The sequence below is a fragment of the Indicator indicator genome, chromosome 5 (genome assembly GCF_027791375.1).
Source record: "Indicator indicator isolate 239-I01 chromosome 5, UM_Iind_1.1, whole genome shotgun sequence".
In the NCBI taxonomy this organism is placed as follows: Eukaryota; Metazoa; Chordata; class Aves; order Piciformes; family Indicatoridae; genus Indicator; species Indicator indicator.
Window position 1 is genome coordinate 11,591,762 of NC_072014.1, and position 25,374 is coordinate 11,617,135.

At 40.9% G+C, this 25,374-nt stretch overlaps 1 protein-coding gene across 3 annotated transcripts in view; it reads right to left on the bottom strand.

Annotated features, from left to right (window-relative positions):
• AGAP1 (ArfGAP with GTPase domain, ankyrin repeat and PH domain 1) overlaps window positions 1-25,374 on the bottom strand; it is a 375,696-nt gene that overhangs the window by 253,773 nt on the left and 96,549 nt on the right. For all 3 annotated transcript variants that reach the window (XM_054380803.1, XM_054380802.1, XM_054380801.1), the window contains exon 2: window positions 2,852-2,910. In XM_054380803.1, coding sequence (XP_054236778.1) covers window positions 2,852-2,910 — 59 coding nt within the window. The remainder of the gene's footprint in view (window positions 1-2,851; window positions 2,911-25,374) is intronic.

Genomic DNA, 25,374 nt, shown 5'->3' on the forward strand with positions numbered 1-25,374 from the left:
AAACCAGTACATAAAATTGAAATCTAGATTAAGCCGTCTGTTGTTCAGTGCAGTGCCTGGCACTACTGCTCCAGGTCTCTGCCTATCATTAACCTCTGAAAATTCAAAGCAATGAACTTAATAGTGGAAAAATCTGATTTAATAGAAGTTCTCTCAAGAAGGATTCATTCTTGTTTTAAAGATGATTCCTCCCCAAGTATGGCAAATATTCCAACATGGTTTTCAGAACAGTGCTATTCCTGTGTCTCCCAGACTTGATATGCAAACAATCCAAGTCATTTATATTTATTTAATGACACGTATGAAACACACAAAGCTACGACCAAGTTATATTATGGAACAAAAACACTACTGTAACCCACTTTAGAAACGAGCAAAATTCAGCTAACAAGGCTGCAACACAAAGCTCTGTCAGTTATGACTTGTGCAACACTCAATCATTTATTTGCATGTGCCAGATACACTGTAAAATAAACCCAAATCATTACACCCACATCCTACTAAAGCCTGTTTGTAGAAATGTGTTAATGCATTGATGGCTTTTAGCATTTTAAAGCTGTCCAAGCACGGCAGCCTGACTGCACTTTGCATAATTTAATTTGTTTCAAAAAAAATTACTTTGTCAAAAAAGTTCTCTATTTATTCTGCCTGACATCTTTATTTTACATCTGGATAAACAGGATCCAAGAATACCACCATGGCACAGGAAAGATACTGGTCTCACCTAGCTGACCTAACATTCCAAAAATAAAAACTCTGTGGTGATTTGACCAGCAGAAACAAATCTGCTTCTGAAAACCAGAGAAGAAATCAAGCCCAACATGTATTGCTAACAAAAAAGGAGGCAAATCCTTGTACTCTTTCCTCAAAAAGTATATTGAAAAATGCATCCATCATCTTTTCTTTATTGCAATGCTGTATGCTTCCTCTGCTCACCCAGAGGCTGTTTCTGTTCCACTGAAATTTCTGTAGAGCCTAAGGGTGTAAACAACAGCTGCTATGAAAATCAAACACCAGCCAAAACTTCAGGACTTCCCAGCCTGCAGAGAAGACTGTCTCTCAGTAAGCTACTAACCATCTTCTCCTGCAAGTACAGCCAGCTCAAGCACCTAAAGCTGAGGCTCCTTCATAGCCTTGCAACATTAAGTTTTATCTCCCCATCTGCACTGTGTGGTGATGGAAGCAAACACTCCTCATGCTTCCAACATTCCCCAACACAGCCACAAGCTAAAGCAATGCACCCAGAGTTATTCTTAGTGGTGAACATAATGATAGCATCGTGGCAGAAGAGGCAGGTTTGGCTTTTAATGTGACCCTTTACTTCCTCAGCCAAAAGTGAGCACCAATGGTGAAGCTGGAAGCCAGGGACAGACACAAGGATGAATCTCTGCACAGACTTGTTCCAAAGGGTAGATATCTAGGAAAGGCAGACCAGATTTCAGATGGAGTTCCTAATTTGCCCTTCCTGCTGGAGCACAAGTTCACAGCCACAGCTGGTGCTGCTGCTGCTCCTGAAATTTGCAGTGGCATAATCAAATTATGATTTTTGTAATGGCAAGAGTTCTGCTTTTATCCAAGATTATACAAACTGAAGCTTTGGATGGCTTATGCCTGCTGACCACTTAAAATCAATTCTCTACAGCAGCCACACAGAAGTTGTTTATCTTCCTACCATTGGTTGAGACAACACAGGGGAAAGATACCCCTGACAAGTATTCACATAATGCAGCCATGGTATCAACAGAAACAACTGTAGCCTGAGACCATTACCTAATACTTGGCAATTGTTGGTGTCCTGTACTACAACACATGATAAATACAGCTTTGATATCACCTGCAAGCCCCAATTTTATTGGTAGGTGTTGTGAATTACCAAGCTGGAGAGGGACATTTTATAAGGGCATGTAGTGATAGCACAAGGGGCAATGGTTTCCAACTAGAGCAGGGTAGACTTAGATCAGACATTAGGAAGTTCTTTACTATGAGGGTGGTGAGACACTGGAACAGGTTGCCCAGAGAAGCTGTGGATGCCTCATTCCTGGAAGCGTTTAAGACCAGGCAGGATGAGGCTTTGAGCAACCTGACATAGTGGGAGATGTCCCTGCCCAAGGTAGGTGGGAGGAGTTGGAACTGGATGATCTTTAAGGTCCCTCCTAACTCAAGTCATTCTATGATCTAGTTACAGCTGGACAACAGGAGTTGAGCACAGACACCTCCCAAAGGTATTACCAAATTCTGTATCTTCTGTACCACAGTCATTTGTAGAGTTTGAGAAATTATTTGTGTTTAATTAGATCTGGACTTTCACGTGGTAAACTCCACAGCAATCTGGCCTCAACAACTCTGGGTGGCTGGCTTAAGCTGTCCAGTTGGTATCCACTATGAGGATGTTTCATCCCTCGTCTCCAGCTTCCATATTCACAACATTTAAAAGGGAAAATCTGGGAAATTGTCCCAATTTGTTTCTGAGTTATTTTTGCCTTTTCTTCTACTCATATGGAAAATGGCTCAGCAAAGGAAAAAGTTATTGTAAGAAGCTATTAAAATTGCTTATAGCAAAATGTAGTTTTTGATTCACTAAATGAACCCTATATTATTTTTTTAGTCAGTATTAATTCAGTTAAATTCTTGTAAGAGAGGGAGAGAAGACATTTAGCCCTTGAAGAAATTGCAAAAAAAATACTGCAGTGAGATAAAACATAAAACATATTGCCAGTTAAATTCCACTTCCCCCTCTTACAGACGTGTAAGACTTCCCTGCTGGGAAGATCCTAGGAAGCTGGTTCACACAGCCAAACAAGTCAAAACAGCAATAATAGTTTTCAGAGATGGAATTAAAACATAAACTCACCACTTTCAGCTCTGGTACAGATCGGCTTAGTGTCCATTCCTGGCTATTTACAAAGGCATCTGTAAAAACAGACAACAAGCACAAAATCAGTACGATGACATTTAATGACTTGCCACACAGAATTTGATGCTATCCTTTTGGTATGTGAGACCAGAAGTCATGCTCCATCTTAGAATATCAACTGTCCTACATAAAATCATTAGGGGTTTGGATCAACAACACAAAAATATCAAGAATACCAGATTAACATTCTGCAGAACAGATGTGCTCTTGGTCCCAAGTCTAGCTCTACCACCTCCACTGGCATTAGAAAGCTCAGACTAACTCTTAGTCCTTCAGGCTTGTGAAAAGACCCTTCCAGTCTGCACACAGTCAAACAGCTTTCCATCCACCACAACACATGGCTTCTCTACAAGGAAAAGCCTTGGACTGCTCCTCACCCTACATGTCAACAACTGCAGTGACTTCTGCAGCCAGGTAAATGAGCTTGTGTTAAAAATATGATCTATTTTGCCACACATCATGATTGATGCCAACACTGCAGCTACCGGCATCGGTATAAAATTAAATAAAAACCACTGGAGGGGGAAGCAGTTCATGCCTGAAAAACCAGCAACTTCATCACTGCTCCCAACAGAAATGAAGTCCTTAGGGCTGCACCTGGTTCCAACCTCCCTGACAATTCCACATACAGAAAGAAGAAAAAAAACAATGCTCCATTCCTCTACCTCTAAAAACCTTTAGCATTTTGTTCCTTCTGTAAAGGTCTGGTCAGCTGAAGACAGACAATGGCATTTCTGTTACAAACCCAAGCAGTGTTACCCCAAATTCTGATCTAAGCCTCTCCAAAACCAGGCATACCCGATGAAGGGCTGAGAGCCTCAAGCACAGAATGCTCCTGCCAAGCAGATCAGATGCAGCTCCACAGCAAACAAACAGCCCTGAAGTAGTCCGAGCATTACTGAGTCAATTTCCAGTGTCAGGGGAAATAACACATGAAAAGTTACACCTGACCAGACTATCCATTGTCAGTAAGCAAGCAAAGGTTTTGCAAGCAGTTACTTCCATTCCAAAATACCAAACAGAAGAGAAAGAATGCCATTTCATTATACATTCTAATCCAGACAAGAAAAAAAGTTGGAAGCCATTTACAACCCCAGATGATATTCTCAGTAACTTGTCACCCTTAAACAAGCTTTCCCATTGCTTAATTATAAACAATATCAAAGAAAACTTGCATTTTCTGCTATAACTATGTTCTCCCATAAATACCTTAACTTTGCTCAATATTACAAAGAAATATTAGCTATGAACTTGGAAGCTTTCCCCATCTTTATCACATCGCTTGACACTTCAGTTACAAACAGAAGCTTGTGTGTACTAGCAGGACATGTGTTTACACAGAACACTTGGAAAAGTAAGTATTTTGGGATATCACAATCTTGAGTTGCCTCCCACTCACTCACTGGAAGAAGAAGGAAAACCAAAGGCTCAGATTAAGAAGCTATGAAGACTTGGATAACCTTCTGGTATCCAGCTGCAAGAGAAGGCTTTACAATCACTAGGTTTCTGCTGCATGATCGGAAGTCATCAGAGATTATCAAAACCTGAAGCCTCAGGTTTCCATCTATACTGGATGTACATGACATGAAACAAGTCTCTGGTGCTAGTGTGGTTTGACCAGGAAAGCAGCACACTAATCATTTTCCTACAACCCACAGCCTGTCAATTCTGGTTTACCTCGTAAAGGTTTAAGAAAGCAAATACTGCTTGCAAGTATTTTTCTTGGGTTTCCATGATCGTATCAGCATTTCTTACCATAAAAGGAAAACCCAGGATCCAAGAATTACTACATATGCTTGGGATATTTATACTAAGCATTTTAGAGCTAAGTATTACAGCTTCAATTAACAAGTAATGATGTCTAGAAGCAGTATGAAATGGCAAAAATGAACAGCACCTTCTAGTCAGCACTCCTGAGCTCAGAAAGAGCTGTCCATGTTAAGGTAGCAGAAAAGCATTTGTCAAACATCATCACCATCTCAGACCAAACAAAGGCTCCAAGCCAAGAGAGGGAAAGATGAGGACAGAGAAGACGGCAAAGAATGAACTTTACTTTGAAAGCAGGGGTGGAGAGGGAAAAAAATGCATTGTCTTGAGAGCCTTCACAGTCATTTTCTCAAAAACATTCCTCCTTTTTAAGTAATACACTGCAGCTGGAATGCATGTTATTTACTGCACAGCTTAGAAACTACCACTTCTGTATATAAAAAGCCTGCACCAGGTCAGCCTGAATATTTTTACATTACAGTACAAGGACCAGCAGATGATACTTAGCAAAGAATGGGGACATTTAGAGAAGAACATATTTTTCCTGCAGACCAACAGCAATTTAGTTTAGAGATTGCCCCAGTCAACGGTGTGCCTCTATTTAAACAGGCAGGAACACAGGATTCACCCAGGGTAGGGAGGATATCTGACCTGAGCAGCCACTGCTTTATTTCTTGTCTGCAGCCAGAAAACAGTCTGGAAACCAGGAATATGTGAAAACATGGTCAAGTCTCCAACTGGACATGTCAGGGACAACTTCCTGTAGCACACCAAGCCAAAAATAAGCTTAAGAGATGCAGACAAACCAACAGCAATATTTCAATCAAAACCACAGCATAACAGACCTGCTCCAGATGCCTTATGATCAAGGCATGATCAACAAGACCATGACTTGTTCTAGATGTTTTCCAAACGACCCTCCTGTGGGAAGGTACCTTTTTCCTTGACAGTGAGCAATGGAAGGTAGTGGGTCACAACAGTGTGGATGTGAGTGTCCAAACAGAGCTAACAAGCAGTGCCTTAGCCTTGGGCTCCATTCTTGCCGTAGAGCTCAACATACAACCACACTTGTGACAGCCTCATTCCAGACCCGGGAGCTTCTCCAGGGGCCCCTGGCAAGTCTGCAGAGCACTAAAGCAACAGGAATCAAAATATCACCTCCGGAAATCTGCCACAGCCTTTTGCAGAAGGAGAATCCTTCCCTAACCTTCCCTGACAGTGAACTACGAATTTTCCTGGGTTTGCTTCAAACTAATGGGAAGTAGGCGGAAGAGGAGAAGAAATTGTTATCCAGTCATGATACGAAAGAACTGATCAAAACAAGAAGCCACCAAACTGAACAGTTCCTTTCCACACAAACCTACTTCTTCAGGGGACACAAAGTACAGATTTCCCAGGTGATGCTTCTGTAATTTTACCTACTTACTACTTTAGTCATCGCTTATGGAACAGTAGTAAGGATTCACAGTTATTTCCAATGCATGAAAACATGCAAGTGCTGATTTACACTGTAGCACTATATGCTTAACCACTACTCCCTCCTCAGGAAAGATATTAACTAATTTACACTTGTAAATCTGATTCTTTGGATTACCACTTCCCCCTCCTCTCCTCTCCCCTTTTAAATAGAACTCATTAGTCAGCCTATAATTACACCAGTAGCCTCCACACAACGGCAACATTACAGCCTGGCTGCCAAGTAAAATCCACTTCTTACCATGCAAAAACTTGCATGAAAGACTACTCCAGTACTCCTAATTCCATGACAGTTTTGCCTAAGTATTAATTATATGTAACTGCATGAGAGATCTAAGCTACCCTGCATTCATTTTCATAACCCCAAGAACCATTGCTATTCCCTAACTCCATTCCAAAGCAATCTCTTGACACAATCAACTCCAGAAACACACATTTGCACAGTTTGAGAAAGTGACTGTACAGCATGATTTGAACATGACTGCTTTTCCTTTCCCCATACCTCTGCATGCATTATTTATTTCTTCATTACTGTCTGCAAAAGATGGATAAATGGATAAAAATTGAACTTGCCCTTTTATCTGCAATGCTTAGCAACAGGAAGAACTATCCAAGGCCATACAACAGAACAAGGTGTCAGCTGATCTCTAGATTCCCAGAAAGCAAGGAAAAACCATTGGTCCCAGGCAAGTACTATGCATGACTGGTAGAGGGACATGTGTATGAAATAAAATGTGAGAACTTTCTATTAGTGTCAACAAGCTTCAATGAAAAAGAAGCATTAGATTTTATCACCACAGAAGATTAAAAGATGAGTGAGTAAATCACTGTTACCCTTTAGAGAACTGAAAAAAAAAAAAAAAAAAAAAAGGTCTACCAATAAAGCTAAGGGGCGAACTCACAAGGGTAACAAGAACATCAGCAGCCTTGTCACTTTCTGGTTTTGTTTATTGATGTTTTCTTAATAAGTTTAAATACTATTTTGTAAGTTCTGTACATTCCAAAAGCATAAATGAGGTAGGAGAGGCAATGAAAGCCAAATTTCCAGAAAGCCAAAAGACAAACCAGAAAGACATCAGCTGGAAAGAGGAACAGTGATCCAGCCTGCAGGCATAGATTCATTCACCCTGCTTTGCCCTTCCTTCACAGAAATGCACCAAGAACTCACACAATGACCTTTCAAAATAAACTGTCTCAGAGATCGAGCACCCTCAACAAGGTAAATACATGGATTTTAATTCTGGCCAACTACAGAGCAAAAGAAAAGTAACATAACTAACTTCTGGACTTCTTGACAAAGCTACCTTTTCCTTTTTCACAAGTACGTAGTTATTGCTACACAAACAGTTTTGAGCATCCAAAACATTTGAGAATATTTGAAATACCATTTTATTACAAAAATATGCCTGCTAAAAAAAAGGAAATAAATAAAAGCTTGACCTCAACCTATCTAATTTGGATTAAAATTTCACAATATTATTATCTTCAATTTGCTGTTACATTACAGAAGGTCTTCCACTGCCCTTCTCAAAAAACAAACCAACAAACTTTTATTATTAGAAGATCTATGAGGTCATCTTCCCTCCCCAGTATAATTTACACTGGCACGTTTACAAGGAATAATGACAGTTAAAACCAGAACATGTCATGAAATAGCATCTGATCTCTTTAGCAAAACAAAGTTCACATACCAATATTTGTATGGACATTTAAAGCATCCAGCTAACCAATTTTGTTCTAGCAGTGATGTATTCTGAGTTACTTCCAAGACTCATGGAAGTTAAGGTGAAAAGGTCAAATACTTGCAGATATAACATGACAGACAAGCTTGAGGATTTGGTTGGACTTTGCTGGTTGTTCTAAATGAAGAAAACTAACTTATAGCTACAGCATGAAACACTGGATGCATGAAAATGTAGCACGCAATGCACAAATTAGGTACTGCACAAACATACTTTGCTGAAGAAACCAAAATCCCACTACCACATGTTGATTTAAACATATTGGAAGAGATCTGCATAATAAATAGAACCACATGGATGAAGTTGATCAACTAGAGTCTTGTTTGCATTACTTTCCAACTTTGGAATTCAACTGAACTCAACCTTCACATCCAGCTATACACTATACATATGAAAGGAGCAACTTGTGTCAATAATTAATCACAGTTGTATGTCCTGTTCATTTAACTTCTGCATCAGTGATCAAAAGCTTCAAATATGTATGGTGTCAATCATTTATTTTTAAAACATGCACCAGAAAGGTAGTTAAAGTTGCATTTTCCTTGCCAAGTTTAATTCTCCACAAAGCCTTAATTTTTCTTACTCTGCTTCCCTCCCCCTCCTGCCCTCCCTTATATTTCTATCTACATTTAGAGTTTCTCATTTCCACTTACACACTACTACACCAAAGCACAAACTACAACAAGATCCTTGGCTATTTTAAAATCTTAGTTGTTGCAGGTAAGCTCCAGCCAGAGGAACTTTCTCTGTTAGTTCAAATATTCAGAATCAGGTGGCATGCTATTTTGGTTCCACATAAGCACAATATTGTGATGAAATCTTGGGATTTTATAGCCATTCCTGGCAAGATCTATGTACTACATGGTACAGCAGCAGACTTCTAAAAAAGCCTGACTGTTTCAACACTGTGTATGGATGCCCTACTTAAAACAACTTTTCAAACATAACAAAACTTCTTCAAGTCCTGAAACAATCACTAGGAACTAAACAGTTAGCAAAACAATGTTAATGAGAGACCTCAGGATTCAGGTTGATTCAACTGTCCACAATTCAGGTGAGGGGAGGAAAGTCACATATGAAAAGCAGTGAAGTTTCACAGCAATTATAGAAATAACCACAGGAAAAGCCTGTCTTAAGGGTTCAGCAGTCTGTTTCATCCCAGACTTAAGTTTTCATGCTGGAGGCCCTCTGCTAACCTAAATTAACTCCATTCACCACCAGGGCAACAGCAGCAAGGCAGCTAATCATACCACTTACTAAAAGGTAAACATTTTTAAGTGGGGCTGATGAGATTTACACCATTCAAGCCATCCTTTGGGCTCCTCCTGCTTAAAAATATGCCCACAAACCAATGAAGTTTGTCTGTTGATTAAAACTTTGGGAGAACTGAAGGTGCCCATCACAGCAGCCCAGAGCCCACCATCAGCAGTGCCAGCACTCTTCATCCCTTGTTCTTCATTGGTCCTGGCTCCATTTAACCTTGTTTTGTCCGGTTTTGGCACCAAAACACCTCACCCTTGACTGGCTATCCAATCCAAAGCATGAGAAGCTCAGAGATTTCTTTCTGTCTGACTGAGATGAAAACCTAATGGCAAACCTGTCTAAAAGGAGGGATGAGCAGGCAGATGTCTCTGCAGTATGTCATGAAAAGACTTAAGCCTTCATGATTCTTGGAAAGCTTCTTAGGAAGAGCTTCCCTCAGGCTACCCCAAAGTCTCCTCACTGTCCTTTTAAATGAGGGAAAGCTATTAAAAAAAAAGGAAAAAAGGCAGCAGCTAAGGGATTTCTCTGAAAACTGGGAGCAAAAGATTCTTTTCTTTTTGATAAGAACCAGAGCCTTCAAAAAACCATGAATAAAGACCAACTGCATCACACACTGGCCCACTTCAATAATTTCTGCATCACAAGCAATATTTAGAGTTGCTGCATACTTTGAAATAAAATCCTGAAAGTGAACAGGTACAGAAAATATTCCTACAAGATCCCACTTGCCCACAGAGATGCAGATAAAACCACACATTCCTCCTTTAGAGCTCTATCAAAGCAGCACATTCAGAATGTACTTCCCAAAGCTTGTGTGCTAATTTTCTCAGCAAAGGAGGAAACATCCAACTTTTGGGTTGAGACTTGTGATACTAATAAAATATGCATTCTTTTCTGAGAAGGAGTAATCTCTCTGCATACATCCTCTACAACTCAGAGGATGAAACTGAGATCCCTGGGGCTGTTTAGTCTTTAGAAGAGAAGACTGAGAGGGGATCTCATCAATATGTATAAATATCTGAGGGGTGGGTGTCAAGTGGAGGGGGCCAGGCTCTTTTTGGTGGTGTGCAATAATAAGACAAGAAACAACAGGTACAAGCTTGAACATAGAAGATTTCACATCAACATGAGGAGAAACTTCTTTACAGTGAGGGTGACAGAGCACTGGAACAGGCTGCCCAGGGAGGTTGTGGAGTCTCCTTCTCTGGAGACTTTCAAAACCCACCTGGATGCATTCCTGTGCAGACTACCCTAAGTGATCCTGCTTTGACAGGGGATTGGACCTGATGATGTCTGGAGGTCCCTTACAGCCTCAACTGTGATACTGTGAACTTGGCCCCCAGCATTTCAAGTCAAAGCACCAACTCAGTTCCAACACACTATAACAAGAAAATATTCTGACATGCTTACTTTTAAGCTTTGCATTATTTGGGAGAGTGTGCCCTATTCCAAAAGGCCCTCTTTGTACTTCAATTTTCTCAAGTCTTCTCAATCATCTTATACCAGTTTTTAAAACAGTCAGCTTTTGATATGGATCCTCTCTGCTTATACATGCTATTCTGTATGCAATTACAAACAATAGCTACAAAGTAATAAAAGATTTTTTTAGACAACCCTTTGTATCAATACCAGGAAAAGTTATGTACTCCCTACTCAACTGGGACAAGCTTCCATGTAAACATGAGGAAAAAGCTTTTCACTGTGAGGGTGACAGAACACTGGCACAGGCTGCCCAGCGGGGTTGTGAAGTCTCCCTCTCTGAAGATATTCAAGACCCACCTGGATGTGTTCCTGTGCGATCTGGTATAAGTGATCCTGCTCTGGCAAGGGGGTTGGACTGGATGATATTTCAAGGTCCCTCCCAACCCTTAAAGTTCTGTGATTCTGCAAAGTGGGCTTGTGAGAACTTCATAAGGTTCAACAAGGCTAAATGCAAAGTCCTACACCTGGGTTAGTGCAATCTCTGGTAACAATACAGGCTGGGGGACAATGTCCTGCCAAGAAGGACCTGGGGGGACCAGTGGATGAAAAGTTGGACATGAACTGGCAATATGTGCTGGCAGCCCAAAAGGCCAATTACATCCTGGGCTGCATGAAAAGCAACATGGTCAGCAGGTTGAGGGAGAGGATTCCCCCCTCTACTCACTCTAGTGAGACCCCACCTAGAATGCTGTGTCCAGCTCTGGGGCCTTCAGAACAAAAAGGACACTACCTACTGGAGCAGGTCCAAAGGAGGCCACAAAAATCATCAAAGGGCTGGAACACCTCTCCTATGAGGACAGAGTTGAGGTTGTTCAGCCTAGAGACATCTCTAGGGAGACCTTACTCCAGCCTTTCAGTACTTACAGGGGGGCTGTAAGAAAGATGGGGGCAATGTCTTTAACAAGGTCTGATGTGACAGGACAAGAGACAATGGTTTTAAACTGAAAGAGGAGAAATATAGACTAGATACAAGGAAGAATTTTTACTCCCCCCCCCAGATTAAGGTGGTGAAACACTGGCACAGGTTGCCACTGGTCCCATCCCTGGAAACATTCCAGGTCAGGTTGGACCATGCTCTGAGCAACCTGATCTAGCTAAAGATATCCTTGCTTACTGCAGCAGGGTCAGACTAGATAGCATTTAAAGGAAACTTCCAACCTGAAGCATTCTCTGATTCCATTCAGTTTGCCAGAATTCCAGGTTATACAGCTCTCGTCTGTATGCCAATTAGAAATTACTGATGCAACAACACACCTCCACAACCAGTCCGCTTTTTCTCTCCTGTGTTGCAGCAGTGTCATTCGTTATTCTTATGCAATTTAACCCTAAAGCAGAATTGCAGCATGGTCATGTTCCCTTCTTCACAGCTGAAGCTGAGAACTCCAGTTCAGCTCTGCTGAGAGTGCTGGGAAGTCACGTCCCATCACACACAGCACCCAATTTGCACTGCGTTAATAGGACTAACACACACGCTGCAGAAGAAGTCATGAATGCTGCCACCCACACAGCATTTCAATTACAATTCTAAAACAAGAGGGATTTTTGTGAGCCACTGGTTCAAAAGACTCCCCTGTTCCTTCCAGTGTTGTCCAAAAGGACAAAATCCCAAGACCCCTTACAGTTCTATCATAAATGTTTGATATTGGTCAAATGTATTTGCTGGCAATATCCACATGCTAATTTTAAGATGAAAAACTGCTCTAAGCTCAGCTTCTTTAAGGCATCAGGCATCTTAGCCATAACTCATTAGAGTCCTATGTGTATTTGACATCTGAAAAACCATGCCCTGTAACCAAGAACTATATTAAATACTTATTTACGTCCAACCCAAAATCTCTCTTCCAGCAGCAACCAGCAGCTGCAACAGTAATATCCTTTTCACTGCCATGGAAACAAAAGGAGGACTGGTGATGAAGAGAGCCGTGGAGCTTCAGCAGTCAATGAATCTGTCTTTCCTAAAACATGCTCTTGGGCTCGAGAATTTAAGAGCACTTGTCTGTCACCACAGAGCTTTGCCCTCAATTTTTAAATTGCTGAGATTGTACTTTATTGCTGCAAATATCCTCACTCGCCCACTCATCCACCTTACATCTACAGATATACTTAACCTTGTTGAATACACAGTTTTCAGGTGATTTCAAAGACATTATCTCTTTAGCTTTAACAATTAGAAAAAGTCCCATGCACTGAATGATGCAAAATGTTTCCAAGAATATTCCCCAAATCAGCTTCATGCTTGTTTTGCATCTAACACCACCAAAATATTTGATTTGTTCTTAAATATAATGTAGCTCCAACCAAAACTGGTCATATTAACCTACCCCCAAAAAACCAACCAACCAACCAAAACCCAAAACAAAACAACCCCCCCAAAAAACCCTGAAAAAAACAAACAAAAAACTACCAACAAAACCCAACCAACCAATAAAACCACCACCAAGCCGAGATCCTAAAACCAAATAGAAGATAGCTTGGCTGTTACCCACTTAAAAAGCAAAATAAACTACATACTTCGTATTCCCTGACTTTTCACAGTGGGTTGGATTCCAGAACTGACACAATTTTAGGAAAGTTAAAATCCCACAGATAAACCCACTGTTTTCTCTGGAAGCAGCTATGCCATCAGAGAAGCACAGCACACTTTAGAGAGGGATGTTCTGAGTGAGAACAATCAGGATTGCAACTGAATTCCAACAAACTGTCATTCCTTAATACTCCATTGCATCCCTTGGAGAAATGCTTCACTGAAAAATGCTGGTCCTGGATGATGTCTTTTATAACAGGGTGATGATGATGACCACAAGTTGAAAGAAATATAAACAGCAAAGGGAAAACGAAAGCATCACTAGTAAAACTCCTCCCTGCCCGAGTAAATCAGGGGGAGTAAATGACTGTTTTGAAACTAAGGACATCTTAACAACTTTTAAAGTCTTACTAGTCCTTTATAATTATCATCATTATTTTCAAAATGACAAACCATCCTTGCCAAAGTGGATTCATACAAATCAGTCAACCTCCACCAAGCTGGGTGTGCCACCCCATCCATGCTCACACACTCTTTGTGCCACCCCATTCTTCCCACCTCCCCCTTCTTGCCTCTCCCACCCATGCTGAACACCATCTCGTCTTTTCCCAAGCACGTGTGCAGGGCAAACCCAGAGACACCACTGCTCTCACACTGGGCGAAGGAGGGGAATAAAACACATCCTCACCTTAAATTGTTTCTACAGCTCTGTCAGCTAGATACACAGCCTAAATACACAAGGCTAAAATCCACTGTATTGCTTCCCATTTTTGCAACAGGGGAAGCACTTGCAGGCAGCACTGCTCATCTACCCAGGCTCTGGGCTCTCCTGAAGCCTCAAGCTACATCTGACCCTGCAATGAAATAACAGCAAATTCAGGCAATACACAGTATTTCTGCAAGCACCAAAGTCTCAGAGAATGCAGCTATCTAAGTATTGGACTCCAGGAAGAAAGCAGCCACTGGAGATGGAACGTTTGGTACATCTCTTTTGTTGGGTTTCATTAGAAGACAGGTCAGTGTCAAAGGTGAGGTCTGTTTTATACCATCTCCTGTCTCTCGGGAAGGGTAGTGCCAGTACAGGAAAGATTACCTCAAATTTAAGTGAAAAGCTGGTGATAAGATGTTGAGCTTTAACAAGCCATGTTGAAGATATCAAGGGAGTGATGTGCTTCTTACAAACTGCCAAATACCAGTGGGGAAAATACAGGGCTAAAACAATGTCCATAGCACCCAAAACAAGACACTACAACAATCATAGCTGCCTTCCCTGAATATAGACACAAACGAGAAATTAGCCTTTCTTATTTAGATTGGAATATTGATAAGAAACCTTTCTGACAGTGCATCAAAGATGAAGAGGGACTGCTAATACAGTTGGCAAAAGATGAATCAGTGTAAAAGTATAAATTAAAAATTATGAAGTGGGGGAAACGTCAAGAACATTCTAAAGGAGATTTTATTTGGCAAGACAGAAAGAAGAAAGTCACACTAGAGACACAAAAAAAAATTACTGAGAGGCATTGCTTGATAGGCTGAAAAAACTTTCACCTTTTCAGATAGGAATGGCTGCAACTCAACAACAAAACCAAAAAATAGACAGGAGAGACTTGGTGAGTACTCACTAGAGGAGAAAGTAGTTATTTTCAAGGTGAAACAGCAACAATGCTCAATGAAAGCCAAGCATGCAGTCAGAAGTCCAGCTAGACAAAGGATTTCCACAGAAGAGATTATATAGTGAGGCAACATTTGAGTATCACCAAAACCTAAGCAGCAGAATGTGAAGTAAAAAGTAGAAAATGGCAAAATCACAGGGTGGAGAGAAGAGGCATAGGAAGGAGATGAAGGTACTATCACTATATACTAACACTATAAAACAGTGTTAAAAGCACAAACTCTTAGAAATGGCAAACACCAAAATCCAGACCAATAATTCATCTGTCTTCCTGCTCTGGCAGAGGTGCTAACCACATGAAAATGGACAGGGTGGCACCACACACACTTGCCCCTGCTCTCCCCCAAGTTACCTTCACATGCAGCTCAGACACAAGTAGCTCCTTCATATAAACACAGCACTCCACATGTTTCACCCATCAGCTAAGGACTGACACTCCCAAGATCCTACAGGGACTCATCACCCAATAATCTTCTGGATTATAACAAAAGAAAAATTTATTGGGTTGGGTTTTAATCTGTCTCCTACTAGTTTCACAAAACGCTTCTTAATTCTTGTGCAAGATGGGATAATCAAGAGTGATTCCACCTTCACTGTTCCTCCTCTGCCATGATGATCCTTCTTGCCTTCCCCCTCCCAGACTGCACCACTCTGTTTAGCTGGGTTGGCTCTTGCCTGGACCACAGTTGCTGACTTTGTGACGCACCTACCTTTTTGTTCTCCTGTACTTATCCCCAGATGCACGGACCACAAACACTCCCACAAAGCCTCATGAGATGGGTATGCTACACCCTTTTAATGGAAGCATGACAACTTGCTCTGTTTTCTGTCCCTAACACTCTTTGCTTTGAGCCCTGCAGAGCACTTCATTGGCAATTGTGCAAAGCTCTTACAGGTTGCCAAGATCTTCACCCAGACGTACATCCCTCTCAGAGCTGTGATACAAGAGTCAGGGCTGCCCTCTCCCCATGCAATTCTTGGCACTCGCACATTAAGTTTAATCTGCTAGGATGTCCACCACCAGCCATCACAAGATTTTCCTGTAGCTCTGCACAACCAGCTCCTGTCTTTTACTCTCCCTCAAACACACCCATAAATTTTCACCCTCTTTCATCCCCTTTCCCAAGGCATTTATTGATATTTTAAGCAAAGGAGAGTGCAGCACAGATTCCTCCAAGGTTTGCTGCTGGGTTCTTCAAAGGCAAAAGTCAGCTATCTACCCTTTACATGATTTTCTACTTTTTAAGAAATCACATACACAAGAGGACCCTCCCTCTTAACTGATGTCAGCTCAGCTCGTCTCCAGTGAGAGAAGTTCTATTAATCACCAAAAGAAACATTTCCCTTGTCCTCCCCTAAAGAACTCCAGTAAATGCAAGGCATGATTTCCCCCATAAAAGCCAAGTCCACCCTTCCCCAATATATCATTTACTCCTCCATCTATAGGGTTTATTCTCAGTTTCTCAGCTTGGTGGTTTTATGCTGTAAATATGATTAATGTAGACAGAGACAAACTCTACCCCTCATCACACCCATGCAGCCACGATGAAGTCAACATGGTTAAATGGGTGTGAGCCAGTAACTCAGCTCTCAAACCAACACTCTTACATGACTAAATGCTCTTCCCTCTCAAGTAACCCAAAAGCAGGCAGTGCTAGAGAAGACTGTAAAATGAGCAATGGTGCAACTGAGGATGCTTTATTCTTCTGCTGCTCAGTACCACCTGGTGCAGTCACAGCACTCAAATACAAAAACATGCAGTATCAAAGTTCAGTCACTTTCAAATTAATTTGTGGTCCAACTTCCTTGCCTGTCAACCAAAATTATCTGCTCTGGCATCATATAATCATTCAGATTCACTTTTTCAGCTCTTTAAATTGTGGCTACAGAAAATGGGTCCAGCATGTTTACAGAGAAGTACATCTAGAAAAACATTTTCCCTCTCCACAAGGGAAATTATGACTTGTTTATGCAACACATTTCTGAAAACATTTTTTAGAACTCGAGTCATGTCTCCCAGATTGCTATGTTGGTTGTCAAAACAGAAACATTTTTCCCTGACTATACCATATGTAATATGAAGTCCACTTTCCCTAACTTGATATCACCCATACACGATTTGGAGATGATTAGTGGAAAGTACACAAATGAGACACTGTTCTCCAGAGAACAACCCAGCAGGAATAATCTGATGGTTTTCATATTTATTAGCCTGATGCACATCTAACTTGTTTAAACAAGGCTTTTGTCAAACGTCAAGAAAAATGTTAATGCAATCCAAGGCATGCTCTCAAAGGGAATTAATGCTGAGCTGGAACCAATGTGAGAGCCTTAGTTACAGCAACAAGGAAACAGTGTAAAGGGGCCCCTTTTTACTTCAGCTGCAAATATATCCTCTGAGATAGAAAGGTTTATTTCCTAATAACCAAGATGGAGCACCTATCACAGGAAACTGGGCTGGGGGCAGGTATTGGAAACACCTGGTTTGTGCCAGGTTGGAAGATACAATCTCCCTAATCTCCTGATGCAAGAGAAGAGGAATCCCTAAAGACAGCCCAAGGATAGGCATTTGCCAGATGCTCTTCTATCCTCTGTCTCCATCCCTGTGACTGCATGGGAACACCCAGACTCAGCTTCAGCTATGCATGTTAGCACTGAGATAATCACATCAGGTGCTCCTTCAGATACCCAGTTAGTTTCTATTTTCCTGTAATAAGCATAATACTCACTAATTTGATTCCATTAGCATTTTGCCTAAGAAACTGTTAAATTACCCAAACACTGAACCATTGCAGAACTATCAAAACATCACCAAAAGCCCTTATCTTAAACACACTGCACCGCAGAGGACAGAAGATCTTGAAGCAGAGAGAAAGCACATAAAGGGAAGGACTCAGACATGATCTTTTGCCTTAAAACTGCTTACAATATAACAGTTAAAAAAAGCTAGTGTGTGGCTAAATGCTCCATTAGGAAAGCAGCTTCCTTTCCCAGCTTCCTATTCTAAAAGCACCTGCTATTACAAGGCACATCAGAAAACAGCGGACCTATACAACTGGGAATTATTTATTTTGGAAACTCAAAACATTTGTCAGCTGAACTTTAAACTCAGTGACTAACTATAACACAAAGCCTCTTTCAACTTTCACTCACAGATAAAACTACAAGTTTGTAGGGAACTGGAGGCAAGCAAATCAATCATCATGATTCCAAGATCTGCCAGAGTCATCTGCTCTGCCACTCCTTCACCTTATCCTCCCAGGCAGCCTGTCCTACCTCACCCTTGACTTGCTCAGCACTCTGGAGCAGCAGCAAGAGCACTGGGCAAAAAGGATGCTGCAAGTCACATGCAAGCTCACCTTAAATTCCACCTTTTCCACACCTTAACAGTTAATGCAAACTTTGAAGGATCTGACATGTCACATCAAGTCTGTGAAGGGAGAGGGTGAGAATGACTCTCATCATTCCTGTCTTGATCACCACCATCACACAAGCAATGCTCACAACCCAGCTTCCCAATACCTCAAATCATCAAGACCTAAATCAGGGCAGAACCAGATATTCCCCAGATGTTACTACAACATTATATTGAAAGAAAAAAAAAAAATCCAGGCTATACACAAATATCAATTTACTAATACTTTTCCATTTGAGGTTTATAAAGGTGAATTTTTAGCTTTACTAAAACTGGTATTACTATAGTTTTGAAAAACATTCACCAGGAATAAAACTGTTCTTGGTCTTCGCAAAAATCTTGCCCTCTGGCTGCATTCTCATTTGCATTTCCTTGGTGAAGCCAGGAAACTCAAGTATGTTTTCACAGTTTCATCACTTTCCCATCACCCCAGGCATGCACTTTAAACTCAAATGATTGTACTAGAAATTATATCTTTCAAGAAGCATGTGCAGAGTTCAGATACCAAAAAAAAAAATTTAGGTATATGTAAGAGACCTGCACCTCCTTCCTTACAAACCTGCTCTCATGTTTGCCACACCCATTTTTTCTCATCATGTAAGTGAGCCCTACTGAAAGGAGAATTTGGAAAAATAACCCAGTTTTGCAAAAGGCCTCTTGCTGCAACTTCATGCTGTTTTGGCTTGACCTATGACATACTCCAGCAAGCTGCGTTGTAAACTGACTCCTTGCTAAACCCCTGCACCCAAACACTTAAGAAGTTATTCTCTGTTCATATTCTGCTCCCTATTAGTGCCATAACCTCCCATTGCTTTTTCATGAGCTGAGAAAAGAAAGCTGGAGGCCAGTTATCCCATCACAGCTTTTATTCTTTTTCACCTTTGTACCACTTCCTAAGGTAAATTCAACCACATTAGCAACCGAAACTCATTATAATGAGAATTTTTTTCATGTTTAGGAAAAAAAAAAATGGAAGTCAAAAACAGAGACCTAAAATGTACTTCAAAGCCAACAAGAAGAATGTCAGCCTCTGCTCTAGCAACAACGCTAACACATGCCCTTCAAAAAATAATTAACACAATCAAGTGCAGCCTTAAACTCTCAATAAAATGCAGCCATTTGGAAGCAATACAATGGAAAAACAAAAAGCAAACAGCTACAGTATACATATCTCAACAAAACCACCCAAAAAGCAAGAGCGGAACACGGTACAATGAATGCAACCTTCCAGTATCTTGGAAATCAGAGGGACCAGGCTCTACCCTCTGTGTCAAGATGTTCTGTTGGTGATGGCTGCTGCGTGATGCCACTCCACGCAGACACAGTATAAGGGTGCAAAAATGGCAGTTTTGCCTTTCTTTCCATTTGAGAACTTCCCCTCTGATTCCAGAAAACACAACTGTGCTAGAGAAATCATCCAGCCTCTCCACACCAACCTCTGTTAGACTGCAGCATGGTACCAGGAAAGGGCAAACCAAAGGACAACACAGCAGCCAGCCAGACCTCAAATATTTTGACAATCCTGTTCTTAAGGACAGCAGTGATGAGCCTGGGTCTGGCATGTGTACCTGACTGATGTGTAGTTTGGTTTTTTTTTTTTTTGCATTAAAACAAGTTTTGGCGATTTCTGTTCAACCTGCCCTGGTGCTACCAAAAGCTATGCTTCTATGGCCAAAAGAGAACTCAAGCTGTCTTTAAGATCACATACAGAGAGACAACATGTGGTTAGCACAACAAGTCAGCTAGTGATGCAGATCAAAACAATTTTTGACTCCTCCTCCTCATTTACATGGATTTTATTTTTTCCCAGGCAAAGCCATGCACCAGGACAAGCACAGTGCATGCCACAGCTGCTGTCAACAGCTGGAGCAGGCCCCCTTACAGTTACAGGATTTTAATTTTTTTTTTAAGCTACAGTGCATAAGAGTTCACATCCCAAACTGAAAACAAAGCAACCCCCAAAATAAACTTCCCTGCCTTACTAATTAAAGAGATTTGTTCCCTCAGGAAGGCGGACACAAACCACTGCTGTGGGGTTAAGAACATATTTTTAGCACTTAGTCCTTCCAACATTTGTAGTGAGGCTGCGTGAGCAAGTCAAAGCCTGGCTACCCCTGCAGCATCATCAAAAGCTGTATCTAGGAAGTGGGTTCTTCACTCTACCTTATTTGAAATACCACAGAGTATTGGCAGAAACTAAATCTCAACAATTCACAGATTTCTTCTCTAGCACCAAGGTTTCCACTCCCTGTACAACAACCACTAAGTCATTTGCAGTTGTTTTCAGCCACGCTGCCTTGCCGTGCTGGGTCAGGCATGGACACCCTATGGGACAAGAATCTTGGCAAGAGCAACTGGATGTTATTGATAACCTAAACAAGTTTTCTGCCTAATGATTTTTTAACTGGAGGTTTAGAGCTCTGATAATGAGCAAGGCCTACAGCGTCTACCACTTGAAATACAAGTTACACAAACTCCAGCTCTCTCCCACTGTGGTCTATGCAGAACATATCACTTACCACACAGCAAAGTGCAAGAGCAGTAGTTTCTCTTATCATTCATACTTGAACATTCCAGCAGAATTCAACTCTTAGGACTTATTTTTAAGAACTCTGACACGGTATTGATACTACATATTTTTAATTGCCTTTGCTCATCTTTCACTTAATTCATAGAAAAGAGTTTCTTTTTTTTTTTTTTTTACTGTCCTCTAGGTTACACTGTCAATTAAAACACAGGATTATAGAATACCAGGTTGGAAGGGACCTTAAGGATCATCTGATCTAACTTCTTGGCAAAAGACAGAAGATAACAAAAGAACTCTGCAGTGAAAGGCATGAGGAGAAGGAAAGGGCTTTGAAACCAAAGGAAAATGAAGTATTTCCATATGTTCACTTTGCTCTAGGAAATTCTGTTCCCAAAGGCATGGCATACGAAAATTTCACCTCCTTGGAGAGACCAAATTGCATCATTATGACCTGCAATCCAGTACACTACAAAAGGCTTGATGGCATTGCAACCAACAAGTAGCTGTACTGCAAGAAAGCCAGTCCAGGCTGCTTCATAAAGTGCTTTTCTGTCACAGGACTAAATGCACAACTCCAACCTGATCTGCAATACATTGAATGCAGGCTGGGGGAAAACACCTGTGTTTTTAAAGCCTCCAATATTTCAATGATCAGGAGGGGGAGGAAATACAAACAGTCAAATTTGAAGTCTTGTGCACAAATTACTCTTGAGGATGAGAGAAACGATTTCTTTGCCCAGTGCACTGAAGCAGCAATCAGTGCCATGTGCTGCCACTGCAGTCTTAGAGATCAGCTCCTGCGGGAAGGCAGAAAGTTTACACTTGAAACTTAGCCCTAAATGTTGCTTATAAGGTTGTTCCACCACATTCTAGATTCATTTCTCCTCAAGAGATCAAGTCACTTAAGCCCAAGTAAAATAACATCAAATTGTGCCTCATAGAAAACACCTCATAGAGCAACGTGTCCCCCTGCTCAGTACATTTTGTTTAGAGAAATACAAAGCTAATTTGATACAGAAGTCTTCAAATTAAACAGATGTTCTTATAATCCATATATGCAGGAGAATAATGGCAGATCTTTGTCTCCATTTGTAACTCTAATAATGGGATATTCCCAGTAGTAAAATTTCTCCATTCCACACATCTGTTATGTTCTCCCATACTTATGGATAAACATTTTATATGCTAAAAACCAGTAAGAGCCAGCCAAGAAAACCCAACTCATTTTGTAATGGGTGGTTTGGGTGAGTCACAACATCTGAAAGACAAGTTTCTAGACCATTTAATACAAGGCAGAGATAACACAGTATATGTCAGCTGGCTCCAATTAACAGTTCACCTTTATCACTCGCAAAAGTATTTCCTTATGGGCTGAGAACCACCCATTACTCATGCCTCTGCTGACTCACAGAAATATTCATCAGCTTGGAAAGGTGGTGGTTCCACCACGTTATGCAAATTACTGCCAACTCCTGGAGAAAGGGAGATCACAGTTAGCATTAAGGATTTGACAAGGTATGTCTGGGTATGTAACAGAATACCCACTATAAAACCAGAATGAACAGTTCTAGAAGCCTGTACTTGTTTATGTTAAAAAGGAGTTAGTAAAATGCACAGTAAAACCAGCAGAAGAATATGGTTTTCACATAATCCATACTGTCCATTTCATATTCCTCTTACTCAGACCATAAGATGAATATCTCCAAACAATTTGCTCACCTTATCTGCCTCAGTGCCAGCCTCCAGTGCAAGTGTATAATGTTTACATATCATTTGGGACTGTTCAGTTCACTGAGGCCGCAGGTTATCAGGAAACTCAATGGAATATAAATATCAAATCGTGCTGCCCTTTCCTCTGGGTAGAAGCTGTAAAATCCATATAATGCTAAGGAAAAGGTGAAAAGACATGTCACAGTTTCATGCCAGATCACCTTGCTAAGCTGCATTGTAACACTAAACACTGCACACTTTTTATAAAATAACTGGCACTGCAAACTTGAAACCTTACCTTGCACTCGGGTCACACTGCCTTCCTCCACCAAATCCTCACATCACTGCTGCCTCAAAGAAAGCCTGCAGTGGACACCTCCAGGCCCCACAAAAGCTGCCTCCATGCTGGCCAGATGCTTCTCCTAAGATAATTTTAATTATCTCCGCTCATCATTGCAGCTAACATATGCGTTCGACATGCCCTGTTCTATCCCTTACAAGATACATACTTAGCAGTCATTGTTTGCCTCCCAGTTCCTAAACAGCTAAGCAATCAGACACAGTTTTCATCTAAACAGTCTAAAGTGATTTTGACCACTGGAAATTATGCCAAGGATAATCTTGGGAGGGGGAGGTGGGGAGAGAGAGGAGGGGGCTAGAATCACTTGATTACCTGGCTTTGGGCTGGTTTTGGCTTTGCACATTGTAATACACAATGAAAAAGAATGAAATTACATAGCAAAGAGCTAAATAAACAAAGCATAGCCAGCACTGCAGTGGAAATCAGCATCACTGAAAAAAAACCCTCAGCACAGAGGCTGCCTTTCACATGAGAGTACTTTGGGGAACCTCATGCACTGCCTGCACACAACAAACCAAACCCAACCCCATCTACCTGATAAATGAGAAGGTATCATGGAAGGGGTGTCTTACAGCATGATTTTATATTCATCTCAACATACACATATTCATGCCAGCCAGTAGCACCTGTGACTAATGAACTGATTGACCCAGTAAGTCAAATAGTTTCATCTTTTCTCTGCTAAAAAAAACCCAAAAAAACCAAAAAAAACCACACAGCAGGCAGTCATAGAGGAGTTTCAGAAAAAAATTGAATGACGAAGTCTCTGTCCAGACAAGTCTCTATGAAAGAAAAATCCGAGATAATTGCAATGAATAAGAAACCCACTAAAGATTTTAGGCTGTGAACGGTGCCTCTGAATTAGACATCTACTCAAGATGGCACCTAATACCTCAAGAACTGAAAATCTCTGGTTCCTCAGCAAGTACTGTACCATTGCACCCTAAAGTATCTATTACTTGTCTTATTGTAAGGTTTTGACCTACTATTCAAGTAACTCCCAAACTTCACCATCTGTATAGATAACCTGTTTCACAATGTCAGTCCATCCTGCCCAAGTTCTCATCATCTGCTGTGCCAATTCCCACCAAAGGTTGCTTTCCTGCAACAGCTTACTAGAAGGCTTATCAGAGCATGGCAGCAGTTGATAAACTCGTAAATACAAACCTGCTCTGTTATCTTTCATATTTCATCATCTACTGCCTTAGCCCAAAACCTGCTGCAGTGAGGTAGGGGAGCTGAAGTTCTGATATTTTTAATCTTGTTAAAGAGATCCATGCACTAGCTTGCAGCTGATGTAAAAGCTGTTGCCAAGGGCAGAAGAAAAAGTGCCACCACCACTCGTGCTCTCCTCATATTGAACAGACACCACCTTCACAATTAATTTCTCTGTCTCCTCAAAGTCTAAAACATTGTAGAAATATCTCCACCCATGAAGCTATGAGAAATATGAAGGAAAGTTATTACAACATACTGAGAGGAAAAAACCCAACAAAATGTGAAAAGAACAGTTCTGCTGCTTATCCAACCAGACTACCTTCCCATGCATCCCAAAGGATGCGACCAAATAAATCTAGCTTCAGAATGACAGAGGATCTGGACAGCTACAGCCCAAGAGCAGTTAATATAACAAAAGGAGGGATCGTTCTCATCTGGAAGAAAGGCAAGCTTATGGTGAATTCAGACAGCTAAACACTCTATCTGCAGTCATTCACTTTATTTTTCACGTTAAATAGAAAAGTGACTACAATCCTACTTGATCACTTAATAAAAACCAAAAAATAAATGTTAATTCCGAAAGAAATTGTTAAAAATCTCATTTCTAAAAAAGGAAAGTTGACATTACTCAATTCAAATGTGGAGAATAAAATATCAAAGATTAATTACATTAGGAATTACAAGATTTTCTGCTTAAGTAGAAGAAAAAGTGATACAAGTTTCCAACGTGATGCAGAAATTGCATTTGAAAGCTAGCATCTTAGCCTGTCACACTATACAAACGTAGAATAAATATTTTGAGATTACCATGAAAGAATTTCACAACCAGATCCTCAGAAAGTCAGTGGTATTTCCAGAACATGAATAAGACATCTACTGGCATTATGGACAAACATTCACATTAAACACTACAGTGAAAGACTCTGACTACCTATGCCAAAAATCATAGTGAGACTGAGCCCCTCAAGCTACGGTAAAGGAGGATCTTTATCAAAAGAGCAATACCTCAACCTGACTCCAAACCACAAAAATCCCCCACCTCCTCCTAAACATAGTATGAACAATAAAGGAGAAATATGATGCCATTCTTCCAAGACTCCTTCAGCCACACGGTGCTTCCTGCTTTCAGCAATTTGAAGGCTGCTGAAGTTCATTTCAGTAATTTCCAAATTATTTCCAGGAGTGATTTACAGCATGCCCAGGGACAAAAGCTATGAACAGAATAACCTACTGAAAACTGAACTTTGTGTTTCATTTTTCATGTAGGCTGTCCTGATAGCAGGACTAGAACATGATGAAT